At 35.1% G+C, this 24,831-nt stretch overlaps 2 protein-coding genes and 1 pseudogene across 3 annotated transcripts; 2 read left to right on the top strand and 1 right to left on the bottom strand.

The window, feature by feature from the left end:
• Positions 1-4,102: 4,102 nt before the first annotated feature.
• LOC137720749 (BAG family molecular chaperone regulator 2) lies at positions 4,103-6,539 on the bottom strand. The gene is made up of 4 exons (XM_068459864.2): positions 5,526-6,539; positions 5,112-5,368; positions 4,877-5,023; positions 4,103-4,794 (listed from the first exon to the last, which is right to left on the bottom strand). The coding sequence occupies exons 1-4, from the start codon at positions 5,761-5,763 to the stop codon at positions 4,420-4,422; spliced, it is 1,017 nt and encodes a 338-aa protein (XP_068315965.2). The 5' UTR covers positions 5,764-6,539; the 3' UTR covers positions 4,103-4,419.
• Positions 6,540-13,489: 6,950 nt separating this feature from the next.
• On the top strand, positions 13,490-15,559 carry LOC137719616 (dihydrodipicolinate reductase-like protein CRR1, chloroplastic; annotated as a pseudogene). Its single transcript, XR_015952002.1, has 7 exons — positions 13,490-13,760; positions 13,836-13,958; positions 14,133-14,207; positions 14,655-14,771; positions 14,971-15,062; positions 15,153-15,338; positions 15,442-15,559. The product of XR_015952002.1 is annotated as a dihydrodipicolinate reductase-like protein CRR1, chloroplastic (transcript).
• Positions 15,560-22,778: 7,219 nt separating this feature from the next.
• On the top strand, positions 22,779-24,777 carry LOC137719439 (F-box protein PP2-A13). Its single transcript, XM_068458477.2, has 3 exons — positions 22,779-23,311; positions 23,439-23,557; positions 24,143-24,777. The coding sequence occupies exons 1-3, from the start codon at positions 23,000-23,002 to the stop codon at positions 24,567-24,569; spliced, it is 858 nt and encodes a 285-aa protein (XP_068314578.2). The 5' UTR covers positions 22,779-22,999; the 3' UTR covers positions 24,570-24,777.
• The last annotated feature ends 54 nt before the right edge of the window (positions 24,778-24,831 follow it).

Here is a 24,831-nt window from a genome sequence, read left to right as displayed (position 1 = left end):
TGTCTTATTATCTCTATAAAAAACAAACAATATAAAATGTTGACGTGGCTTGACCGTGACCACACAAAACAGGAGGGCACGGGAGGGCACCGGAAGTGGGAGGGCAGACAATCCTTGTCCCTACAAGAACCATACTCTGGCCTAATCAATATGTCACTTTCAAATAATCATTACGATAAATGTAGTATACTATCTTATGAGCAAGCTAAATACTAAACCCTAATTTAGTTTGCTTCATTATTTTGGAGACAGCATGTATGTTTGAACTTTGAACCAATTTAATTGTCAGTCATATACAGAATTTGAAGTTGTACAAAAGAGAGGGAGAATCTGGATTTGCATGGAGATTTGGGGACATACAAATACAATTGTCAATATATGTTTGCATTCAGTGAGATAAGTTGACTCACTTTCCGTTAAATTTTACTGGATCAACTGCGCATGCATAAATGCATATATTATGTAGGTTCAACGTCATTGTTGCCGGCTACTGACAAAACCACCATCTTAAACGGAATGGAGAGATAATGTATGGATCTATCAAATTCTACCACGATCGGATTAATTTAATTTAAACATTTGCAAGTTAAACACCAATTAGCTTGGCTTGCAATGTGCACGAGGTTGATTTTGAAATGTTTAAAAAAAGTATAATTTGACTGTGAATTAAAGCCATAGCTTCATGCACGCTTAAAGTCCAAAAATGGACACCCACCAATTAAAATATCCTCTCTCTCTCTCTCTCTCTCTCTCTCTCTCTCTCTCTCTCTCACCATGGGTTTAGAACATTTTCACCGTTTTATGTTTTTCCTGTCAAACGCTAATCAAGAATTTGGCCAACGTTAATTAACAAAAGAATTAAGGCTTACCTACTACAGAAATATTGGAGTTTACCTGCCCCAAAAGCAGTCAATAGTTAAAAACTAAAAATATAGCACTCTTCAACTAAGAATTAGACCTGCATATATTATGTGCCGGCTAGGACTTTAACTTCATGAAAAAAGTTTATGAGCAATGCAGTCAGTGCATACGTTTTACAAGTAAAATGAAGCTCGCCTTCTAATTATTATTAATTATTCAAAGACCCGGAATCCGGCCGGAATAACAACAGTTCCCATGGTTCTTTAATTGTATTTGGGGAGACTTTTTTTTTTATACAACGATATATTTATATTAAGGAAGCGGGGAAATAAATTGGTTGCGAATTCGCCACTTACAGAATTCAAATATAAGACATCTCATTTACAAGTAAAGATGAATACCATTAAACCATAGTACTGAACGACAAGTAGAGTTGTTTGATTAAAAAGAAAATCATTAGAGGACTGGTCGATGGAAGTACATTCTTTCCCGAACTATGTTACATTTCTTTTTGTCCTAAAAAAGAGAGAACATTATATGTGAAGAAATATGTTATGGCCATGAAAGGACTTCACAAGGGATGGGTTATTTTTAGGGAACTTTAACGAAAAACCACAATTTTACACTAAAAAGTCAATCCCGGTATTATTCACCTTACTCTTTATTTTGTCCTTATCTCAAATTTTTCAAACCATTTTCATTAATTTTCCTTTATTTTTATCCTTTTTTCATGTTGATGCGAGAGTTGGGCTTATTTACCTGAATAGATATGGAAAACCCTTAACAATTGAAGTAACACATAGCCGCCTTGGGAATTGCTTCTGAAGGAGTTGAAAGTGCTGGTAAATGAAAAACTCTTATGATTATACGTAGGCCAAAATAACTCAAAAAATCACCTTCAACTAGTTTTTTTTTTTTTTTCCAAGAAGCACTTGGACCTGTTTGGGTAAAGTTTTGCTAAAAGTGTTTATAAACTAGACATGCTAGAATTTGGAAATGTTACTTAAAAAGCATCTGATAGACGCTTTTCGAGAAAACGTTTCGAATAAGTCAGAAATATTTTTAAGTTTTGTTGTCAAACTTAGATAGAAGCGCTTCTATCTGCCAAAAATGATTTTATCCAAGCAATTACACATGTCAGCATATTCCTAGTAAACATGTTTATAAACATAGTAGTTTTTATGAAAACAATCTCAAACGAGCTCTGTTGGACTGTGAGTCTACGAGGCAGTGTCAGAATTTTCCAATTAAGGCCCAAGTGTCCAAGACACTTTTGCAGATCAACTGAACTATATGCTTAATAAAACTGGGCCTAACTGATACAGACTTCTTTTCTGACTTCAGTCCCTAGTTGGCAGATTGACACGAAACATCATTACCTGACTGAGCCCAAACACACACAGCCCGAGTCCAAGCACTTTTGGGAACCCAATTTTTGGGTGAATTTGAATTCTGAAATATGTCAGTTACTCTATCCTCCGCAGAAAATGATGGAGAACCTCATGCTTCTGCCTTACACGTTTTACATTCATTCAACCTCCTCCTTCCCATACGATCCGAAACGCTCTCCCCCTCCCCCTCCGTTGCATACGAGGCCAACCAAATCAACTGAGAAATCTCAATGCCTTTTTTTCACTACTCCATCGGTGCCTTCAAAATTCAGGTAAAGTGATAAAGCTTACTTCCCATCTTAGAGAGAACAGAATTGTTCTTGGCTTGATGTCAACTACTCTGGTAAAGCCTGAGCGTCGAATACATGCATGTTCTTTTGTTCCTTCATTTGGATAATTTTTATACAAGTTACTACTAGAATTTATACGAACTGAATGAAGCATGTGCCCTTTTATCAACTTGGCGAAGTGATTCTTCTCGTTGTGGTTAAAAAGTGATCCTTTGGACTCGGGTGAAGGAGGCATGCACACTGCTCTAGCCAAGTTAACCAATTGGTCTAACCCGCATTTTGTTTACAGTGTAGAGTTGATTATTGTTCTACTTGGACAATTGTATCTCGGAGTTCTCTTGCAACGTTTATGTTATTTTAATTGGATGAAATACCGCCAATCCTTTTTTCCTTTTGTACGACTTGCAACTAAAGTGAATCAACAGGGGGTGACCCCAAAAGCAAAACAAAGAGAATCCACTGCAAAGTGATTGATACGATATATTGAATTTATTTTTCGAACTCCCAACATTCACAAATTCTTGGTTTCCATTTTAGTTGCAGGAGAGGTTCCGATGCAAAGTGGAGCTTCTGCATTAGCTTGGTTTGAAAGCACAGGTTGACATGTATGTATTTTTTTCTATATCGAGCGATATTATAATCTAATCAAAAATATAATGCAAGGAGATTCGCACTTCACTATTAGAAGACCTCCGTAGGTTTTTATTTTTATTTTTTCCCTTGTTGTGATAACTTAATTGCATTACAAAGGAGACTAAATTGAAATCGAAATTGATTGATTTATCATTGACTTTGCCCAGGCTATATGTAGTGGGTGCCGTAGCCACCAAGTTTAAATGAATTTGGGGGTAAAAAAACATGAATTCTGAGATTGGAAAAGGTGAAGTGTGTTAAATAATCATAACAAAGGGGACATCTTCTCTTAATTATTATAGTTATTTACTGAAATCATGACATCTCTCTCGATTTTATTTTTTTTTTTTTTTTTTTGAACAAACGATAGTATTTACACTAAGGGAAGGGAGTGGACTAGCCTCACAATAGGCTAGACATAATGTGATTAAAATTCACCTTTGGCAAAAATCGAACTTAAGACCTCTCGCTTATAAGTGAAGAGAAATACCACTAAACCGTAACACTAAATGACAACTCTCCCGATTTTATTGAGACTTAATTTTCATTGGATGGGTTGGTTGGTTAGTTCTCATTATATATAGATATATAGCCTTCATCAATACCTTAACCTTTCTCATTGTCAGTTTGTAGCCCCTGCAGGAAGCAAGGTATGATTCATCATCAACTACCACATTTTCATATAGAAAATGAAACCCCCCCTCAAATTTATGATTGAGCTGCTTTACCCTGTCAGGGAAAATAACTTCCTTTCAACCCTCAAACCAATCACATCACAGTGCATGATAGGTTTGAGATATTGTCGCGGAGGCATCAGAAGTGTAGGTTAGTTTCTCTGCCATTGGGGGGATGGGGAGGGAGAGTGAAGTTTTGAGAGACAAATTTAAATCATTGGATTTAAGAGAGAGAGAGAGAGAGAGAGAGATGTAGATCTGAAAGTTTGGACACTAAATTCCTCTAGTAACAAATATACAGATAGCCAACTTTATAGAGTATAAGAAAAACCAGAACCACAGAAAATGGAAAACGAATTCAAGGACAACAGAATTCGAGAAAGAACATATTGATAATAAATCCCTGTCGTAATAAGCCCCATTTATTTCTGATGACCTAAATGGCAGATTGAAAGGGGTTGAAAATATTTTCTAAGTACAGAAAAGAATGTAGAAGATATAGCAAACCCATCGGAGACGACAATATCAAAACACATCCACACACACAAACAATACATTGTATATGGCGGCTTACTCGAACGATTCCCAATTAAACTTAGGGTACGGAGATTGATTGGCGGCTTTGGATGTTGAAGAGGTTGGGATCAATGCCGGGGCAGAATCGAATGTCTCCCACTGTGTGGTCACAACTACCGGCCCTGATGCCGAATGCCTTGATGGTTGTTCTTGCTGTTGCACTTGCTGATTATGTGTAGGTGGATAGTCAACCGAATTCCTCGGTTGATGCTCTTGAATTGGTGCTAGTCTATGTCCATTCCCATTGGAATGACCATCTGAATGCCTCTGCTGAACCTGCTTTGGAATCTGACTTCCATTGCTGCTAGGCGAGGAGTTCTTAGCTTTCAATACATCTAGAGTTTCGACATACTTCTGCACGCGTTTTACCTTCAAAACAAATTATGATCACATCTTAAAGCTGTACTTGAAGATGTCAAGCAAAATTCAGGACCATAGTAATCAAATGTACCTGCATCTTCCTCTGCAGTTTCACATCTCCGTCGCCCATGATTCCATCTAATTTAAGCAACTGGTTCATCAACTGCTCAATTAAAACAAGCACATCTTGCTCTGCAACTTTTTTACCTTTCGTGATTATTGATTCAAGAGCCGACACCTGCAATTCCGAAAACCAAATTTCAATTTCCAAAATACAAATTATATATATCATGTACAAATCTTTGCATACACTTCTTTGACAATACCTGGCCAGCAAGCCTGTCTACTTCCAAGCTGATTTCAGAAATCGATTTCGAAGCCTTCTCCATCTTTGCATTGCGTCGCATCTCAAGATATCGCTTTTCTTGGCTAATAGGGTCCTCAACTAACACCATTTTCGACCGGTCCTTCACCCCGGACATGTCAAGAAACGCCTTCGAGTCCCTCTCCTTGTCTTTGAATATCAATTTCTGATCTTCATGGTGCAAACCTGTCGGTCCAACCAGCATTTTCTTCAAATCCCCTGCACAACAAAAGTTACACAATTTTACACACCACAAGTTATTAACAAGCATTAAAACATAAATTTCTCAATTCCAATTCAAAAATGTAATTTGCACAATGCTAAAAATACCATTTTCGGAACACAATAAAGTTACAAAATTGAGAATAAAATTTACCAAAAGAAGACTGAGCACTGATGCTCATTTCATGGTAAATGGACCCATATTTGACCCGAACTCTAATTGTCGGTGGAGGCGCCGAGTTCCGATCAGAGTCCGGATTTCGCTTCTGAACCAGCATTCCTCCCGGTCTGAGCTCCCACTCTCCCTGCCCTGACTCAGCTCCGCCGCCGCCCGAACTTCCATTCAACTCAGCCAGTGACACCCCAGTAGTCTTCGTCTTCATCCTCATCATTTTTACTCTCTAGTTTTCCACGAGAGATCTCTCAGATTTTTTATCTGCTTCAAAAATTAGAAACAACCCAATTGAGAGAAAGGCTTGTAGAAGAAAACCCTGGTTTCAGAATTCTCACGCTCTGACCCCAGCAGCATCACACCAACCGCTGAAAAGCCACAGCTTTAAAGGCGTCTTGAGAAAGAAATAAACGCAACAACTCATACACCTCTAAAGTTCAAGCCTTGAAGTTGAAGAAAAACATGGAAAGATTCACCGAACCGGATCCGACCCAGGAAACACAACACCCACAAGGACTCAGATCTTCAGCCAAAAAATGCAGCCTAAGTCAAACAGAGGAGAAAATTTTCCCGGAAAAAAAAAACACTATTTTTCCCGAGAAAACAAAACTAACCCAGTAAGCTGAAACCCGAGATTATCCCAAAGTGGCTGCCGGAAAAATCAATGCAAAATCAGAATCTGATAGTTTTGTTTCTCTTCTGGTTCTTGAGAACTCGCGGAGGAAGAGGGAGAGGAAGAAAAATTAAAAAAAATAAAAAGAGTATAAGAAACAAGTGGCCAGCCAGCTAGCAAACTGAGCTGTTGGAACCCCATTTATATATATATGAATGAATGATTAAATTATAGCTATAATTATGCATAAATAATTATATACTTAATTATTTTATGAAAATCATTGTAAGAAAATAAAATACAGAAAAATAAAATGAAAAAAGCCGCCAAGGTTCGCTTTAAAAAACGCGGAAACGAAAATTTTTGGGGTCATACAGCGAACTGGGTAGGGGTCCTGTACTTGCAGGCTTAAAAATATTAGCCGTACTTTGTTTGCTCTTTTGACACGTGCCCTATTCAGGGTACTTTATCATTTGTCTGGCTAATTAGGGAGGGTTTTAAGTCCAACACGTGGGAGATTAACGGAGGGTCGGCGCTAAACTTCGGGGTTAAACCGCGGGTGGGTGGTAAGTCGTCGCGAACGTGTCTCAGCTTTTACTATATTTTTGGCTGTGCAATTGTAAAAATATGTTTTCCAAGATTCGTTGTTCTAACTATTATTTTTTAACAAACGATGTTATTTATACTAAAAAATAGATTAATTTAATCTAACAATGAATTAAGCAATAAAGTAGTTCAAACTCGTTCTTGACGATAATTGAACCTAAAACCTCTTACTTATAAGTGAAAAAAATATCACTTGACCGTACTAAGTAGCTGCTTTAGCTATTATTTACTTTATTTCAGATCACAGCAGCGTTGCATGACCAATTTGTGAATTTTTCCACCGTCAGACTGGTCATGGAGGACTCAAAAGCTTTGCTCTAAAGGATCATTGAAGTTTCTGTTATCAAGTAAATTTTGGGTTAATTTTGATTTCATAACTTTATTTTCGAGAGCATTAACTTCAAATCACAGCAGCGTTGCAGGACCAATTTGTGAATCTTTCCGCCAGACAAGTTGTGGAGGACTCCAAAGCTTTGCTTTGAAGGATCACTGAGGTTTCTGTTTCTAACACTCGCCGCCAGCTAATGAAGCAGCCTATTTGTACTTGGCCTAAGTTTCCTCTTACTATTGTTAATTTGTTAGTGACTTGTTGCTGTAGGAGATATTGTGACCTCTTTTGGAGGTCCTTCCAATCATTGTACTCGTTTATTATCTGGTTTTAATGATTATTATCGCTTTATCGCGCAGATTACTTGTTTTCTTATTGATTATACAAAACTATATATAGATTTTTATTAATACTATATGCATGACTAATCACATAAAGGTACAAACATATACAACTCATGTGGATAACAAAGTTGAAGATGCCAAAACAAGGGAAAGGTTCTTTGCAATCCCATCATAGTTTTGGGCATTTCTTTTTACCACTTTTTATTTTGTGACCAATAAAACACCTAATTGCACATGACTTTATAAGAAAATAGACAAAGAATAATCCCCATAAAATAATATATCGGACCAAGTCAAACTCTTTTTCTAAAATTAGATATTAAATTTTTTATAATTTAAAAGTAACAAACAAAAAATTAGTAAAACCTAGAAAAACAAATAGGAACATGAACTGTTTACGTCACAGGATAAACTATTACAAGGACGCACCGACACTCCCATACGTGCAGCCAACACGAGGGAGCTTCCAAATACGTGGCGAACTGTAAGCCATACAAAGAGTCGCCGCCAAGCATGAACCGTGCGATTTGTTAAAGTTGGAAGTCTATGCGTTGCGTAGCTCGATGGGGACGGTGCAACCCGACATATTAAACTGGCCTCCCTCTAATAATTCTGATAATTAACGTTAAGTAGATTAATATTTTAAATTATATTTGTAAATTATATGATTTATCAATAATAATAATTAAACACATTAATTGATATTTAGGTAATAATTTAATAATTAATACCCATGTTATATGATTATAAAATATGTTTTAAATAGATAGAGAAATGCAATAGGGATTTTCTTAAAAGTGAAACTCTTCTTATACTCTATGCCACCTCATATGTTTTGCACAATATTTCACAACGTTGGTACGAAAATGGACTAAACTATGAGATGACAAACTCTATGGAGAGTCTCATTCTAAAAAAGTCTCTCAGCACTTCCCATAAATAGTTTCTTTAGCATTACCCAATTACAATGCTCTTAAACTTTTTCTCATTAACTAATAAGTCTGCCCCCAATTTGAAATAATTAATAATTAGTTAGGTTATTTACAATTTCCTTTTATATATATATTTTTTGGTTTTGGAAGTAGTTTCCAATAAGGAGTAATTTAAATTTTTAGTTAATTATCAACAATTCTAGTTTAATCCATAGGTCTTGTCATTGATTGGGGACAGGATACCGACCATTCGATGTGTATATAATTTGGGTCATCGGGGGGACTGCCTTTGCATTGCATCGCAGTGGTTTTACATAGTTCTGTGGGACTGACGTCAAATTGCGAGGCACGTGACATCCAGACAGACACACACTTCTTGTTTTTGTTCTTGTTGCTTGTGTTTGTTTTAAAACAAGGATGAATTATATTTTTAACGTGCATGGCTTCGTTGGAAAAAGATTTTATGTCCACTAATTTGAGAAAGTTTACATAAGAAGAATATAATTGCGTGAGATTTGAAAGAAAAAAAAAAGGTTTTTTTAATTGATTATACAAAATACATGTTTACACTCCAACTCGTACTATAACAATTGTTTTATTGTTGATGCAATATATCTTAAAATATAAACACGTAAATTATTAATACCAAGTAACCACACTGGTCGCATTGGAGCATTTCTTTATTGAATTCAATTGAAGTTTTCATATGTTGCTATAAAAGAAAATTGTATGTAACAGGTAATACTGTTTTATATTGATTTATTTTAACAAACGATATCGTTAGTGGGTTAAACTTTTAAATGTTAGGGAAGAGGAGGATCGGTGAGGATTTAACACCACCGAAATACATACGTATTATTACTTTTCGCCAATACAATAAAGTGTTATCTAACCATTTTATATTGTTTAAGAATAAAAGTAGGGTGAGAATTTGTTTTCAAGGTGTTCTTTACTTTTTTTTTTCTTTTTGTGCCCGATGGTGATTTTCGCATTGAGGGGAATATTTTAATTAAGATTACGATTTTTTTCTTTATTTTTACGTTTGAGTTGGAATGACTCTTTAGCTATTAATTATACTATCTTATGGTGTTTAAATAAAATATTTAATTTTAGAAAGAAAAAAAAAATCTGAATGAACATAATCATTTATATCTTGAGTTGTTAATACTTTGCTACCTCATAAATTTATGAATTAGATTATTTTGAGATAAAGAGGGTTATATTGACAATTAACTTTTTGGTCAAAAGGGTTATATTAACAATTGACCAAATAGAAAATTAGTAAGGAACAAAAGCAAAAGAACAAAAAACCTACCCCAAATTGTGACAAAGTAAAAAAAAAAAAAAAGGTTAAAAAGTATGGACCACGCAGTTACATGCGTAACCAGCAGCCAAAACCACGAGAAATTTTTAGGAGTGCCGGGTACACCAAAAAATTTTGGTGTACCCTCACTCATTAGAATTTGATTTTATTTATTTATTGAAAAATAAGTGAAGGTAGGGTCCACCATTATGAGTGAGGGTACACCAAAATTTTTTGGTGTACCCGGCACTCCTAAAAATTTCTCCAAAACCACACAAGAGCATGACGTACCAGACGGTACTACGTAGTAGGGCTAATATTTGTTCTGCTAGCTAGAAGCTAACCCTATAATAATTCGTTATAGAAAAATGATAAGAAGACTTACTCAAAATGAATTTTTTTTATAAATTTTCTATTAGGAAAACTAATGAAAAGAACTTGAAAACTTTGAGTTTTAACTATAAGGACAAAACAAATGATAAAGTGAATAATACAATGATCGACTTTTTAATGTAAAAATATAATTTTTCGTTAAAGTAAACAGTATCATGAGCTTTTCGTTGAAATTTCTTTTTCTATCACTTATAGTTTAATGTTAATTTCGTACGAATTATTTGTCACCTCATGTTTTAAGCACAATATTCATAGAGAGTCATCTTAACATTTCTCTTCAGTAAATGGGGAGGACTCATTTGGTAGTTGGTCAACATGTAAAATAAGTATGAACCAATGATAAATTACTTGTTACCTAAATTTATCATTTATACAACTAATTACTTTAATATTTTACTTAGTTATGAAGCCAAAGCTGCAACTAATGAGTTATAGTCTTGGATCTCGATGACTTTTTGCGACATATAAAGTAGCTATATATATTTCGACCCTTATAAACTGGGAGGCTTGGATGACATAGCAAAGTAATCATTGACTGTTCATACATGTACTTACCGGAGTTAGCAGAATAATAGGAAGCTTTTAGGTCCCTCATGAAACCTTAGGTTGTTGGTGTTCCAAATTAGATGGAGGCACGTGGAAAGTGCATGTCTAAGGTCTAAACTCTCATCATTTTAGCTAATTGGAATGATTTGGGTATTCATAAAACCCTACTGATACGAAAAGTTGAAGTAAATCTTACGATTTACATATTTGTCCATTTCTTAAACCCTACTACCAGAAAAGAGTCCATTTTCATAATATAAAACATGGTTTTTGTATAAATTAAGAGCATCTGAACCCTAATTGTGTTTTAGGAAATAAAAGGATGGTGGAAGGTATCTTTATTGGTTGGTTAGGGTTTAATTTGAAAACGAAAGTCCAACAACTGAGAAATAAAAAATTGGATACCAGGTTTGTTTCTATATTGACTGCTCGAAACGGAGTCGTTTCAAAATTTCAATGACGAAAATTCTTTGTTTTTGGTTGCGGAAAATGGCATTGCGTTGGAAAATGATGGGGCACTGGATTTGCACCTCATTCGCAACTCGCAAGCAAGCAAGCAAAAGGTCTGGCAATGGCATCCCCTAAAATGCTTGCTACACAAGGCAATCTCTCCTTCTCATGCGTGGCACCTTATACACGCAATGGGTTGCAAAGTCTGGCTGATTTTCTTTGCAATATTTGCCTGATTATGACGTTGTGAAAGTTAAGTTTTGTGGTAAGCTATCAAATTCTGACACCTCAAAACTCAAGATTACATTTTTATTTTTTGTAACTTTTTCGTGTTTTTTTTTTTAATTTGACGATATATTTACATTGAGAAGTTTGATATTTGGGTCAAGTCACGTAATGGGTTAGTCATAATATTTGGTATCAACTTGCTATCCAGAAAATTGAACTTAATAACTCTCACTTATAACTTATAAATGAAGATAAATATCAATAAACTGTAATTTTATGTTACTTTTTTTGGTGTCTTGATATAAAAAAAACTGTAAGGAGGGAGATATTCATGTTGGTATAATGTCATGTTTTTGGAAGGGACATCATCATTGAAGAATCAAAAGTGTAACTGGGCTATGGCCTTGTGTCCCTTATTAGACCTCTTTTAGGATAATTAATCATTTGAATCTTTCTTTAATTGGGTCGAATATTAAGTTAATTATGCTGGATCTTTGATCCACACGACCCAATTCAATTCAACGTGTTAATTCCTTGTTCAAACGTTAAAACATTAAAATATAAAAAGTGAAAATAAAGAAAGAATTACTGGTCAATAATCTTATTGTCTTCTTCTTAATTGTTCTGAACTGTTGATTCCAGATGTATCTTAGGTAAATACCAAATGAGCCTATTATCTTTTCTTTAATCAATTACAGTTGGTCACACGAATTTCTAGCAATATATAGAACTTAGTCCTACGCTACTAAATTAATTAGGAAGTCTAGGTTAATATTTGTAAGGCCATCTCTAATCGATGGTTGGCCAGATGGCTCGTTTTAGCCCTTTGGCCCTCCAAGATTCTCCAAGATATTAATATTTTAATGAACAGTACAGGGCCATATTTGCCTCGGTCTCCAACCAAGGGCCAAAGGGTCAGAGGGCTCGTTTTAGCCCTGCCACAAAAAACCGTCTCCAACCGAGGGTCATAGGGCCAAACATAATTTATTGTTAAATGTTTTTTTTTTATGTTGTATAATTTGTATGTAGGTTAATGTTATTTAATGTTATTTCATATTGTTTAATGTTGTTTCATGTTACTTAATTTAATTTAATGTTGTATAATGACTTAGGAAGTTATAGGAAAAAAATAGAAGTTATAGGATAAAAATAGAATTTAAAATAAAATAAAGCAACTATGTGAAATATAAGTTATAGGAAAAAATGGAATTTAAAAAAAAATGAAACAAATTTTGTAAAATAAAAGTTATAGGAAAAAAATAGAATTTTAAAAAATATATTAAAAATAGAAGTTATAGGAAAAATTTTGTAAATAAAAAATAATAATAAAACTATATAAAAAAAAAATTCAAATGCAACGGCTAGCTGACGTCAGCTAGCCGTTGCATTTGAATTTTTTTTTTTTCTTAAGCATTCCTATCGGTTAAAACCGACAGGAATACATTTATATTAAATAATATAAACGTATTCCTGTTGGTTATAACCGACAGGATTCCCAGTATTTCTGGACAACCCCGGGCTGCTAGCCCTCCAGCCCTCTAGCCCTCTTCGATTCCGTGGGGCCCTCTCAGATTCCAGAGCCTTCTGGCCTAGCCCTTGGTTGGAGATGGTTTTCAGGCTATTTTCGGCCCTCTGGCTCTCTGGAACCTTCGGTTTGGAGATGGACTAAGGAAACAAACATGCAAAGCAAGGGTAAGCTTTTTTACAACCATCATATTGTCATAGTGTTATTAATTTACCAATGTTGTCACACACATACCTATTTATTAAAAAAAATACATATCCTAAGTTCATAAAGCATCAACATTATTTTTTGTTTACAGTATAATACGTAAATTAATAACACAGTGCGTGAAAACTTAATGTTTAATTATTTTATTCAAGTTAAAATTCAACCTACAAATTTATAATTTTGTTTGACAATGACGTGGTTGTATAGGGACATCTTTGACCCTATGGTTGCATTATTAGTTTATTACAGATCAGCACTCAGCATCCAATATATTCATCATAAGGTAGTGGGAGCAATGGGAAATACTCAAGTACACATAATAATAGGTGGAAAAAATTTGACAAATATATAGCAAATGTGCATATAAAACGGAAGCATGTGGAAACCACAAAAATAATATGTTGCTTGGTTCCCAGAGACACATGCGCAAACATGCATGGCCCCAAAAGTAAGGCACAAATTGAAACATGCATACCTGTCAATGTGGTAATTTTTGTCACACATTTCCCTCCAAACAAAACCAATCCAACTTAACGAAAACCTTATCTTTGAGAGAGACCAAAGAAAGTGGCTACAGGCCAAAATCCTTATCTCTTACTGTGGAAATTGCTGAACTGACTAAATAGCCATGGCAGCACTGAGCTGCAAATTTCATCACCGTATGGTCTGCAAAAATTAAAGACATGCCAAAGCGAAACCTTCCATCTGTTGCTCAATGCAGCCGTCACAAAACAGCATCAAGGTGTTTATATAATGTGCACTATTGAAAATTAAACTAAAATTTGTTGCTAAACGTGATCTCTATGTCTTGAGATAGGTAATTATAAACGGAGCAGCAAAGGAAATTGGAAGGGCGGCTGTAACTGCAGTGACCAGAGCTAGAGGAATGGAGGTGGCTGGTGCAGTGGACTCTTATCTCGTAGGAGAAGATATTGGGAGGGTGTTTTCACATTTCTTAATACATTTTCATTTTTTGTTAGTATTGTCATCAACACTCTCAGCATCTACTCATCACGAGAGTTGTTAACAGCGATCCCTATTTATACATTGTACTTTTTTAAGTAGCATGTTAACATATGGGGATAATTTGATCTTTCCTTCTAACAAATTTTAGGTGTGTGACATGGAAGAGCCTTTGGAAATACAGATAACAAATGATCTCACAATGGTCTTAGGTTCCATTTCACAGGTAACCAATTCAATGGTTGAACATTAATAAATAGATACACGTATGTGTTTATTCTGTTGATACTTCTCATTCCTCTGTGACAATTGGCAGTCTAAAGCATTAGGAGTAGTTGTTGATTTCACTGAGCCTTCCAAAGTCTACGACATGTAATTACACAAATACTATATATGAAACATTAAAAACCCTGATTCCGTTTTCTCATTTGATTGATTATTTCTCTACTAGGCAACAGCATTTGGCATGAGAATTGAAGTGTGGTTTATGTGCCGAAAATTAAATTACATACAGTATCAGCATTATTTGCATTATGTGACAAAGCCAGCATAGTGAGCACAGGGTGAGACGTACTTCATACAATAAGTTTTAAGAGATTTTTTTTTTCTCCCTCTTTTATCACATAATTAAACCATACATTTGTCACTGATATGGAGCTGCAACTGTGTATAGGGTTGTCTCGTTGCACCGACTTTGTCCATTGGATCGATACTTCTCCAACAAGCTGCAATTTCAGCTTCCTTCCATTACAACAATATAGAAATTATCGAATCAAGAGCATCTGCAAAGGTAAATTTGGTTACTCATTCGTAAAAATGGCAAACTCTCACTTTGTTATATGTATGAAACCATATAATTGTATGTCCTATGTAACTCGTAACACATATTTTAATGTCCCCTATAGCTGTTTGCCCTTGAATATGTAACATCAGAAGCCTAGTTATCCTACACATGAAGATCATATGCTAAAGTTGTATTTGGGGTACAGGATTTTCCATCATCAGATGCAACCCAAATGCCAACAACCTGTCTAACCTTGGCCAAATCTACAACAGAGAAGATATTTCAACCGATGTTCTAGTAACCACAAGTACAAATTGTTGTTTATTGGTTCAAGTTTTATGCCTTGGATTGGAACTAATTACTACACTTTTATCGTATGTGCATAAGGTAAGGGGCCAAGTTCTGGGAGATGGAGTTCGAGTGCATAGCTTAGTCCTTCCAGGGCTTCCGGCTAGTACAACAGTTCATTTTTCTCGTCTCGGAGAGGTTTACTCTCTGAAACATGACATCACAGATGTGCAATGTCTCATGCCAGGCCTTCTCTTAGCAATCAGAAAGACTGTGCGCATAAAGGTAACCAATTAATACATTTGTATCGCATCGCATCTTTTATAATTTTCAAGCATATCCTGCTTCAACCGATAATATATCTTCTGTCTTTGTTTCTTTATTGCAGAACCTGGTGTATGGCTTGGAGAAATTTTTATGAACCTTCAGTCTCACTGATCTTAAACCCAACCACATAATTTCGACTTCCATGTAACTTAGAAAAGAATGAAGATTTTGTTAACTAACTTTATTGTGTTATGCTCCATTGCTCATAGAAATTGGGACTATCTCAAAATTTGTCTGGTCCTACTCTTGCCAAGTCACTATTTTGAGAAAAGACTCTTTGACCATGAACTAGAAAAACACTATTGGATGAAAGGCCCGCTGACTCGCACTCCATTAGAAGATCTTTTGGCTATTTGACCAAGACTAGATATTTGTTGATATTTAGATATTTATTTAATAGATAGAAAGAGGCCGATTCACCACTCCATATATATGGACCACATACTTGACCTTCCTTGAGCACCATTGTAGGATCTTCCATGGCAGCCCTACCCACATTATCACAGAGACAATATAGCCTAATTACCCCAACCAAAATTGCAATCTACAAACCCTCCACCCTGTTTTTGGCAAACATGGACTTCGTGCTTTTGGAGACTGGACCCGTGCATTTCTTGTTGTTGCATAGCTTGTATGATTTCTTTTGCCTGTTATGCAAATTCCTCAGCAGCCTTTTCCATTTCCTTTTCGCAAGTTGCAGCCCTTTCCATTTTCTTTTGGCAAGTTCTTAGATGAAAGAAGATTAATTTGGGGAAAGCCTTATCAAAGACAGTAGAATTAGTAAATACCCCAACCAGTTCATTGATTGAAGAGGTATACATGCGACAACCATCAGGTTTTGTGGATTCTCAAAAGGGCCGTCTCTGACAGTTTGGGGGCCCATGTGAATTTCATAAAAAGACCCTCCTAATTATTTAAAAATAATAATTTCTTAGACAATATATTCATACAAAGTTCAACTATCAATATTGAAACTTAATTGAAATCAGGATCTCACTCTTACTAATTGAATAATCTCCAATTAACATGAAATCATGATTTAGGTTCATCTCTGAAAAAATGGAGCACAACTGAAAGAGAGATATGAAAATACGTTTGTGGTGGAATAAAGTAATAATCACAAATTAGTTTTTTGTTGCTTAAGAAAAGTAGAAGAAAGTAATACACAAGTTTTTTATTGTTAGAGAAGAGTAGAAAATTAATATATTAAGTATAAGCTCCACTTAATCAATTGTAAAATCATATGGTGATATTTTTTCTTTTAAGTTAAATTTTTTATTATTATAAATTAATACTCATATGTAATATATATAGGAGAATAAAAAGTTTTGGGGCCTGTCAAAAATTCGGGGCCTTGTGCCACTGCACCTTTTGCACACTCCCAACGCTCCTTTTGATTCTCAATATCCTTCACATGTCTGTAAATTATGTCGGTCTCTTTATGGACTTAAGCATGCTCCAAGAGCTTGGTTCATTGTCTTTCATATCATCTTGAAGACTTGGGTTTTGTGGCCTCACAAGTAGATTTATCATAGTTTACATACTGTAATGGTCCTATAGTTATCTATTTACTTATATATGTTGATGACATTTTGGCCACATGCAACAATAGTCAACAAATTTCAAGTTTTATAACGCAGTTAGGCAAACTCTTTTCTATGAAGGATCTCGACCCCTTTGCTTTATTTTTGGGAGTGGAACTCACTCGCACATCTGCACTTTTGCTTCTAACTCAACCCAAATAAAATTTGGATCTTCTGAAACGAACCAAAGTGAGTGATTGCAAACCCCTTTCTACACCATCCCTATCTAGTCGCCGCCTCAGTTTGCATAAGGGTGACCCTCTCTCGGATGCAGTGAATTTCAAAGTGTTGTGGGTGCTCTCAAGTATCTACTCTTTACCAAACCTAAAATTGCATTCATGGTGAATCAAGTATGTTAGTGCATGCATTTTGAATTTCAAAGTGTTGTTAGTGCTCTCCAATATCTACTCTTTACCAAACCTAACATTGCATTCGCAGTGAACCAAGTATGTTAGTACATACATTAGTAATGGATCAAGTATGTCAGTACATATATTCGCAATGAATCAAGTATGTCAATACATGCATTCTCCTACAACTTCACATGCATTGGGCTGTTGTAAAATGGATATTCAGATATTTAAAAGGTGCTGCTGATCAAGGTATTGTTTACACATCGAGTCCTCTCACTCATACTACATATGCTAATGCGGACCTGAAGAAAATTGAGGTTCTGTTTCTCCTTTCACTTATGTTTGGGCTATTTAACCTTCACATCCTTACACGTCCCCTCACATATGGTGAATTTTCAAGCCAAACATATGGACAACACGATTTGGGTTACATGGAGCACGTGTAGCCGTTGGGCTTCACACATAGGCCAACATGCTTTGATACCATGAAGAAAGTTAAGGTTTCATTCCACAATAAAACTAATTGACTATATAGGGAGTAGCCAACCTCTTATAAGCCCTTGCAAGGTTTCTCCTTTCACTAATGTGAGACTCTTTAACCTTCCTATCATTATAGGACTATATGCTGGCCATCTTGATGATTACTGAATATCGCCAACTTGCCTACTCTTCTGCTGCCTTGCTTTGGTTCAGAAATTTATTTCGTGACTTGCGCCATTCTCTCGCACCTCTACAATTATGGTGTGACAATATTAGTGCTATTGTCATTGCCTCCAATCCACTATGCCAAGGAGAAAGTAACCAGACATGAACTCGTTGTTGGCTATTTTGCTTCAACTGATCAAATTGCAGACTTGCTAACCAAGGGTTTGTCTTCCTCGTTTTGCATTCCTATTGTTCAAGCTTTCCATTCGCCAACGTCCTCTCAGGTCGTGGAGGAGTGATCAGGGCTGTCTCTGAGATTTTGGGAGCCTGAACAAAATTTGTAAAAGAGGCCTTCCTTAAGATAGTTTTAAGTTTTAAAATAAGTATGACACTGTATTGATACTAGAAAACAATTACTTAAATCAAAACCAAGCTACTTAGTACTACGATTTAGTGGTATTTCTCTTCACTTGGAAGTGAAAGGTCTTAGGATCAATTATCGTCAAAGACGAATTTGAACCACATTATTATTAGCCCATTGTGAGGCTTAGCCCACTCCCTCACCCTCTTAGTGTATATAATATCGCTTGTTCAAAGAAAATACAAACAAACAAACAAACTTTAGCACTCACTGATTGCATGTTTACAAGTGTCCTTAATGATAAGTAAAAAGATCTACAAACATAACATTCACTAAATAATCAAAAGCAATTTTATCTTAACAATCAAACATGAAAAAAATAATAATAAAAAAATAAAAAATAAAACTTCAAACCTCTAACCTTAAAGTTTTACTTGAATATATATTGTTGTTATATAATAAAATTAAGAAACTATTGTTTTTTTAGGGTGTTATTAGACGCTCAAAATATCTCATTATACTCCAAGTTTTTATATTTAGAACGAAAAAAGAAAAAAAAATCTCTAATAAGGAGTGCACAATGCGGTTTTAAAGTGCTAACAAAAGCAATTTTTTTAAATATAGAATATTATTAAATGATGTTAGATGGCAAAAATTTAGGGGCCCCTTCAAATTTGGGACCCTGTGCGACTGCACCTTTCGCTCCCCCGTCAACGCCTCCTCTGAACGTGATAAGCCAAGACTGTATGAAATTGAAAACTCCATCTCTATCTATAACTCCTCCACAGTCCATCTCTATCTAGAACTCCTCCACAGCAGTTAACTTCTCTCTGTTATTTTGTCTTGTGTATATTTGAATTATTTGTAATCGGAGATAAGTATCTCATGTGACAACCTGGTCGATCACTTGTTCTATATTCATTGAGTTGATAAGCCAAGGCTGTTTAAACCTCACTCAAGTATTCAATGAATTGATTTTAGGCTACAATCCAAAAACCTTAAACATGATTTACAATTCAAAACCCTAGTCTGATACCTTTAACCTTTTGGCACCCCTGCTCTCTCTCTCTCTCTCTCTCTCTCTCTCTCTCTCTCTCATATTTTGTAGAGTTCAATTTTATATTCTACCCTCGTAGCTTATATTTCACAGCCGTGGTGATGGAAAATTGGAATCCAATTGCCATAGAGAGAGAGAGAAAGAGATTGTCCTTGTTAATTGGTGGGGGATAAATGACTTATTGTTGGCTAAAAAAAACTGGAAGGGGATGAAGAAGATGCATAGGGTTTTTCGTTTTTTGTTTTCTCACGTGTAATGCAATTTTTTTATTTATATTTTTAAAGGCTCTTATTTTTATGTTTATAAGTAATTAATTATAAGGGCCAATTTTTCCCTTTGCATCAAAACATTGCCTGACGAATTTTTTGTCCTGCAAAATATTTTTGTTGCAAAGCCTTTGATAAAATTCTAAATGTTGACTAGGTTTGCCCGACCAATGTTTTTTTATCTGATAAAGTCATTTGACCTTATGAATTATGGTGCATCCGGCAAAATATGATTGGGTAAATTTTAATTTCCAGTAGTAAATGGTACTTTTTTAGAGTTTTGGTTAACAAATAAGATTCTACAATAAAAAGTTTAGGTAATATATAGACAATCCCCAATATATTTGTGTTAGGAACCACGAGCTAGTGGTCCAGTAATAAAGGACGAATTGCGAGGCTTCCTTCAAATTAAAAACTGGAGGTCTTGGGTTCGAAATCCAATGCTAGTCTGCAAGCCAGACTTGTGGTCAGAGAAATGCTGAAATACCTATGTGAGTCTTCTCGACCTCCAAACAGGCTGGATAACCATGGCTTCCTACCAATTGTCCTATTAAAAAAAAAAAATATATATATATATATATATATATATATATATATATATATATTTGTGTTAGGAGTTGAAGTTTCTTGAATTAGTGCCAAGTCGCACCTAGTTTGGGTGAGAGTGCTACTGTATACACATGATTCATGTGAAGTTGTGAACAAGTGGACGATGTCTTGGTGATTTAGATCATAATTAAAAATTATTGATAATATATATGTATATGGGGCAGATGACACGACGTTTGACACAAATTTTGACACCACTCCTAATCCATTATGTTAATGTTGAGATTTAATTATCTTTAATATGCAATCCTTTGTATTTCAAAAAGACAATAAAAAAATAAGATGTCGCGAATTCGTCCGATATAATTTAAAACTTATGTTAAAAATATGATGTCACAAATTCACTCGACATATTTGTATTAAGCCTCTTGGAACTTATTAATCATATATATTTGTTACTCATTTTTAGCAGTGAAACACAAATTTTTATATGATATCATGTGTTTGGCACATCACTAGAATATTAATAAACGATGTAACTAAAATATGGGAGCGGGGACCCTGGTTTCCTTTGACTTTAGAATCTCTTTAACCTAACAATATTACGACCATGGTTTCTTCAAAGCATATGGTAATTAACGTTGGAATGTGTTAAAGGTTTGGAAAAACAAATCTTTGTCGAAGGTTTACTAAACCAATAGGTTTAACCTATAAAACGGGAAAATTATTTTCCTACTAAAGCTATAAGCATGGTGTGGATTCTTACCCAGCTATTAGGATTCTGCAACGATGGGTAATGCATCTCTTTTTTGCACTAGAGATAGGCCCGCGGAGATGAAGAAGATGAGTACCTATGGAGTTGGTTGATAAAGGAAACCAAGAAGATGGAGACCACTCACGTAAAAAAAAAGAAGATGACGATGATATGGATGACTTTTTGGACATCTTCATTCGAAATATATAAATATAATTTTCCATAAATCATGTTAATTAAAGTCTTGTACCAAACAAAACAAATCTCTAATTGAAAAATTAGAAGCGTAAATTATGGAGCTACCACTTTGAGTACAAATGAATAAAAAGTTCACCAATATTTAGTGGCTGACTAATATATATGGGAGAATAAAGAAAATTTCCAGAGATGGAAATATAGTCAAGGAGTCTAAAGATTTTATTTAAAATATGCTTATGCTTCTTGGTTTAAATGTAATTTACTGACAAACTGTTATTTAAAATGATAGATGCATGCCATGAGTGTGTATATATACTAATCATATAGAATTGACATGTGAAAGATTTCATAAAACCCAACATCAATATCAATAAACTTGTTTCAAATTGGAAGACTGCTAGGTTGTCTATTAGCTCACGGAAACATCTTTTTCTTTGATTTTTTTTCAATCTAAACGATATCAATAAACAAAAGTATAGATTAAAAAAATAAGTGAAAATTCATTTTTCTCGTATAATTACACAAAATTCCTTGTGTCACAAGACTTCATAGTTCACTAGAGGAACAAAAGCAAGTAGCCGCGAATTAAAGGAAAAACACAAGCCTTAATTAATAATTGAAACATATATAAACAATTATCAAAGTCGAACAGCATAAAAATCTTACCATGTGGGAACATTTTGCATCCTCTTGAGGTGTCCATAAATATAATATTATCAAATAACATGCGAATTAGCCACGCGAAATTCTGATTAGGAGATCACATTCACACCTTATGAATAAAAACATGAATTAATTCATCTGAGTGAGAAAATAAATGAGTATGCTAATCATTTTGTTAGTGGTACGAGAGCACCACTTTGATATTTAGTTTACTTTAATTTTTGGCCATGTGCAACTTGCGAACTTCCTGACAAATATAAACAGATTTTGCTCCACTCTTCATACCAACTAAATCTAATTAGTTGATAATGGATTATAATAATCTCAGTGTATATAAGACAATCAACTAAGCTAAAAAATTTCCATTATATCCAGATTGTCCCACTACATCTTTGTATCCCAACCCTACTTAAAAAGAACGAATTTTCTCTTCTCATAGCAAAGACTTAGGTTTTAAAATCATTCTTAATCCACAATTTGTTTTCTTTTCTCGTTGTTGTAACACGGTCGTGTGTGTGTGCGCATTAATATAGGAGAATATCTCACTCCACATTGGTTTGGTGCCTGATTAATTTTCTTTTTCATGCAACCTTAGTATTGTATGAGGCGGCATAATACTTTTGATCCTCAGATCAACAGATACATCAAAATAGAGCTAGTGACCCTAAAAATTACATTTGTGGGAGTTCAAACTCGATTTGAGAACTTCTAACTCTTTGTTGCCCTTGCTTTCCACGAGGAATTTGTGTGTGTGTGTGTGTGTGTGTATTCGATGTACGTAATATAATATATCATCCATGTCTCTCATCTGTAGGATTGGATGCTCTACTGGCACTACGTACCATGAACTAGGCGATGTTTGTCTACACGCTCACAGCTATAACCATGTGGGAATATACATAATACTATATTAAATAACATTATCAAATATAATTCTGACAAAAAGATTTATATTCCTTTTAATTCCGTGTAGTCTGTCTCATTTGTCACAACAGCCTTTCGCATTTCTTAAAACCCATGGCAACGACTTTATCTCCACCGTATACATGAAGAATATGGTGACTCCAATATCATCAATCTCTCCTCCTCTTCCTCATCAACATCTCCTCTATCACCTCCTTCTCTACCTCTCCGTACCATACACATAAATTTGGTTATATAACATATATATACATACACATATATGTATTATGGGGACTGGTTTCTCCTTCTTTTCTAGGGATATTCCCAGTTCTTCTCCTCCAACAAAACCTGGTATTGGGGACTTACCAGAGAGTTGTGTTTCGTCCATTCTTATGTCCTTGGATCCACTGGAGATTTGTAAATCGGCTCAGATTAACAAGGCTTTTCGTGCTGCTTCTTTGGCTGATTTTGTATGGGAGTCAAAGCTGCCTTCAAACTGTAAGTTTCTCGTCGACAAAGTTCTTAATCTTGAAAGTTTGCCCAAGAAAGAGTTATACGCTAGGTTGTGCCAGCCCAATCGTTTTGATGGTGGCACCAAGGTACCCTCAAACCCTTTTGTTTGATCTATTAAAAATAAATATTTAAGATGTATTTAGTGCTACTGCAACCAAATAATTAGTCAGTTATTATATGTATATGTAAATGGTTGTTTTGTTTCCCTCACAGGAAGCTTGGTTGGATAAGAGTTGTGGACAACTTTTCTTGGCCATTTCATCAAGGGCTTTGCGGATAACAGGAATAGACGATCGAAGATATTGGAGTCAAATCTCAACTGAGGAATCGAGGTGATCAAAGTTTCAATTTGAGTAATTTTTTTCTTCAAAAAATGAAATGACCCCTTTTTATTCACTAACCATGATTAATAAGCACTATTGTATTAATCTTGGTATACCTCCAACTAATAGGATCTCAATGGTTAGGTGAATGTAACCATCTCCTTGCACAAATTATCTATAAATTCCCCTTTTTGTAAATTCAAAATATTTGAGAATATCGCTCTGTTAAAAAACAAAAAAAATTGGTATATAGCACCAAAGAATAATGACTATATCTCAAGGTGGGCTCCTTGGAATTAGATTTCTCTCTATTCATCCTTCATATCTAAGCTTACAAGATTTGATTCTTAATCAATAACTTGCCATGCATTTTGGTGGCATCATCCTTGAGAACAAGCCAAAATATGATACGTACGAACCTTATGGAATCTGCCTTCCAATAGCTTGAAAACTTGTATAATTTGCATGCTTACGCAAAGAACCCTATATTACACGTCTTGATTAACCCTCTTATACATCAAACATGCCCTATAAATCTGATTAAATAAATAATTAAATGGGTTTTAGTTTGTTTTCTGACATGTAATATTATAGGTTCCACACAGTTGCATATCTTCAAAAATTTTGGTGGGTTGAAGCCCTAGGTGAACTGGAGTTTGAGTTCCCCCCAGGGAGCTACAGCCTGTACTTCCGGCTTCAGCTAGGCAAAACTTGTACGAAAAGATTTGGCCGGCGAGTATGCACTGTTGATCAAGTCCACGGGTGGCACATCAAGCCGGTCCGATTCCAGTTATCGACCTCCGAGGGCCAGCACGCTGTATCCGAATGTTATTTGCATGAAGTAGGCAGCTGGGTTCATTACCATGTGGGTGACTTTGTTGTCAACAAGCCTAACATGCCAATCAAGATCAATTTTTCAATGGTCCAGATTGATTGTACACACACCAAAGGTGGTCTCTGCTTAGACTCTGTGTTAATAACCCCAAGCAAGTTTAGAGAAAAGTTAACAAAATGTACGTAGTACGTCTGTACGTAGAGAGATATATATATATATATGTATATATATATGTATGTATGTTTGTATGTATGTAATTAATTATTATTTAGAGAAGCAACCCTAACCGAAAGCATGCAATTTGTTCTGTTTGGCATCTTAATTTAGTGAGGGGGTGGCTCGGATAACATGTTTAAATTTGTACCAAAGTTATGTGCATATGTCTTTTGCCATATTCTTATTCTTTTGTGTTTCAATGTGAATGGCTTCCCCAAACCAACGCGTGGGA

This window comes from Pyrus communis, chromosome 1 (genome assembly GCF_041283825.1).
Source record: "Pyrus communis isolate YQ-2024b chromosome 1, ASM4128382v1, whole genome shotgun sequence".
NCBI lineage: Eukaryota > Viridiplantae > Streptophyta > Magnoliopsida > Rosales > Rosaceae > Pyrus > Pyrus communis.
This window is presented reverse-complemented; position numbering and strand designations above follow the sequence as displayed.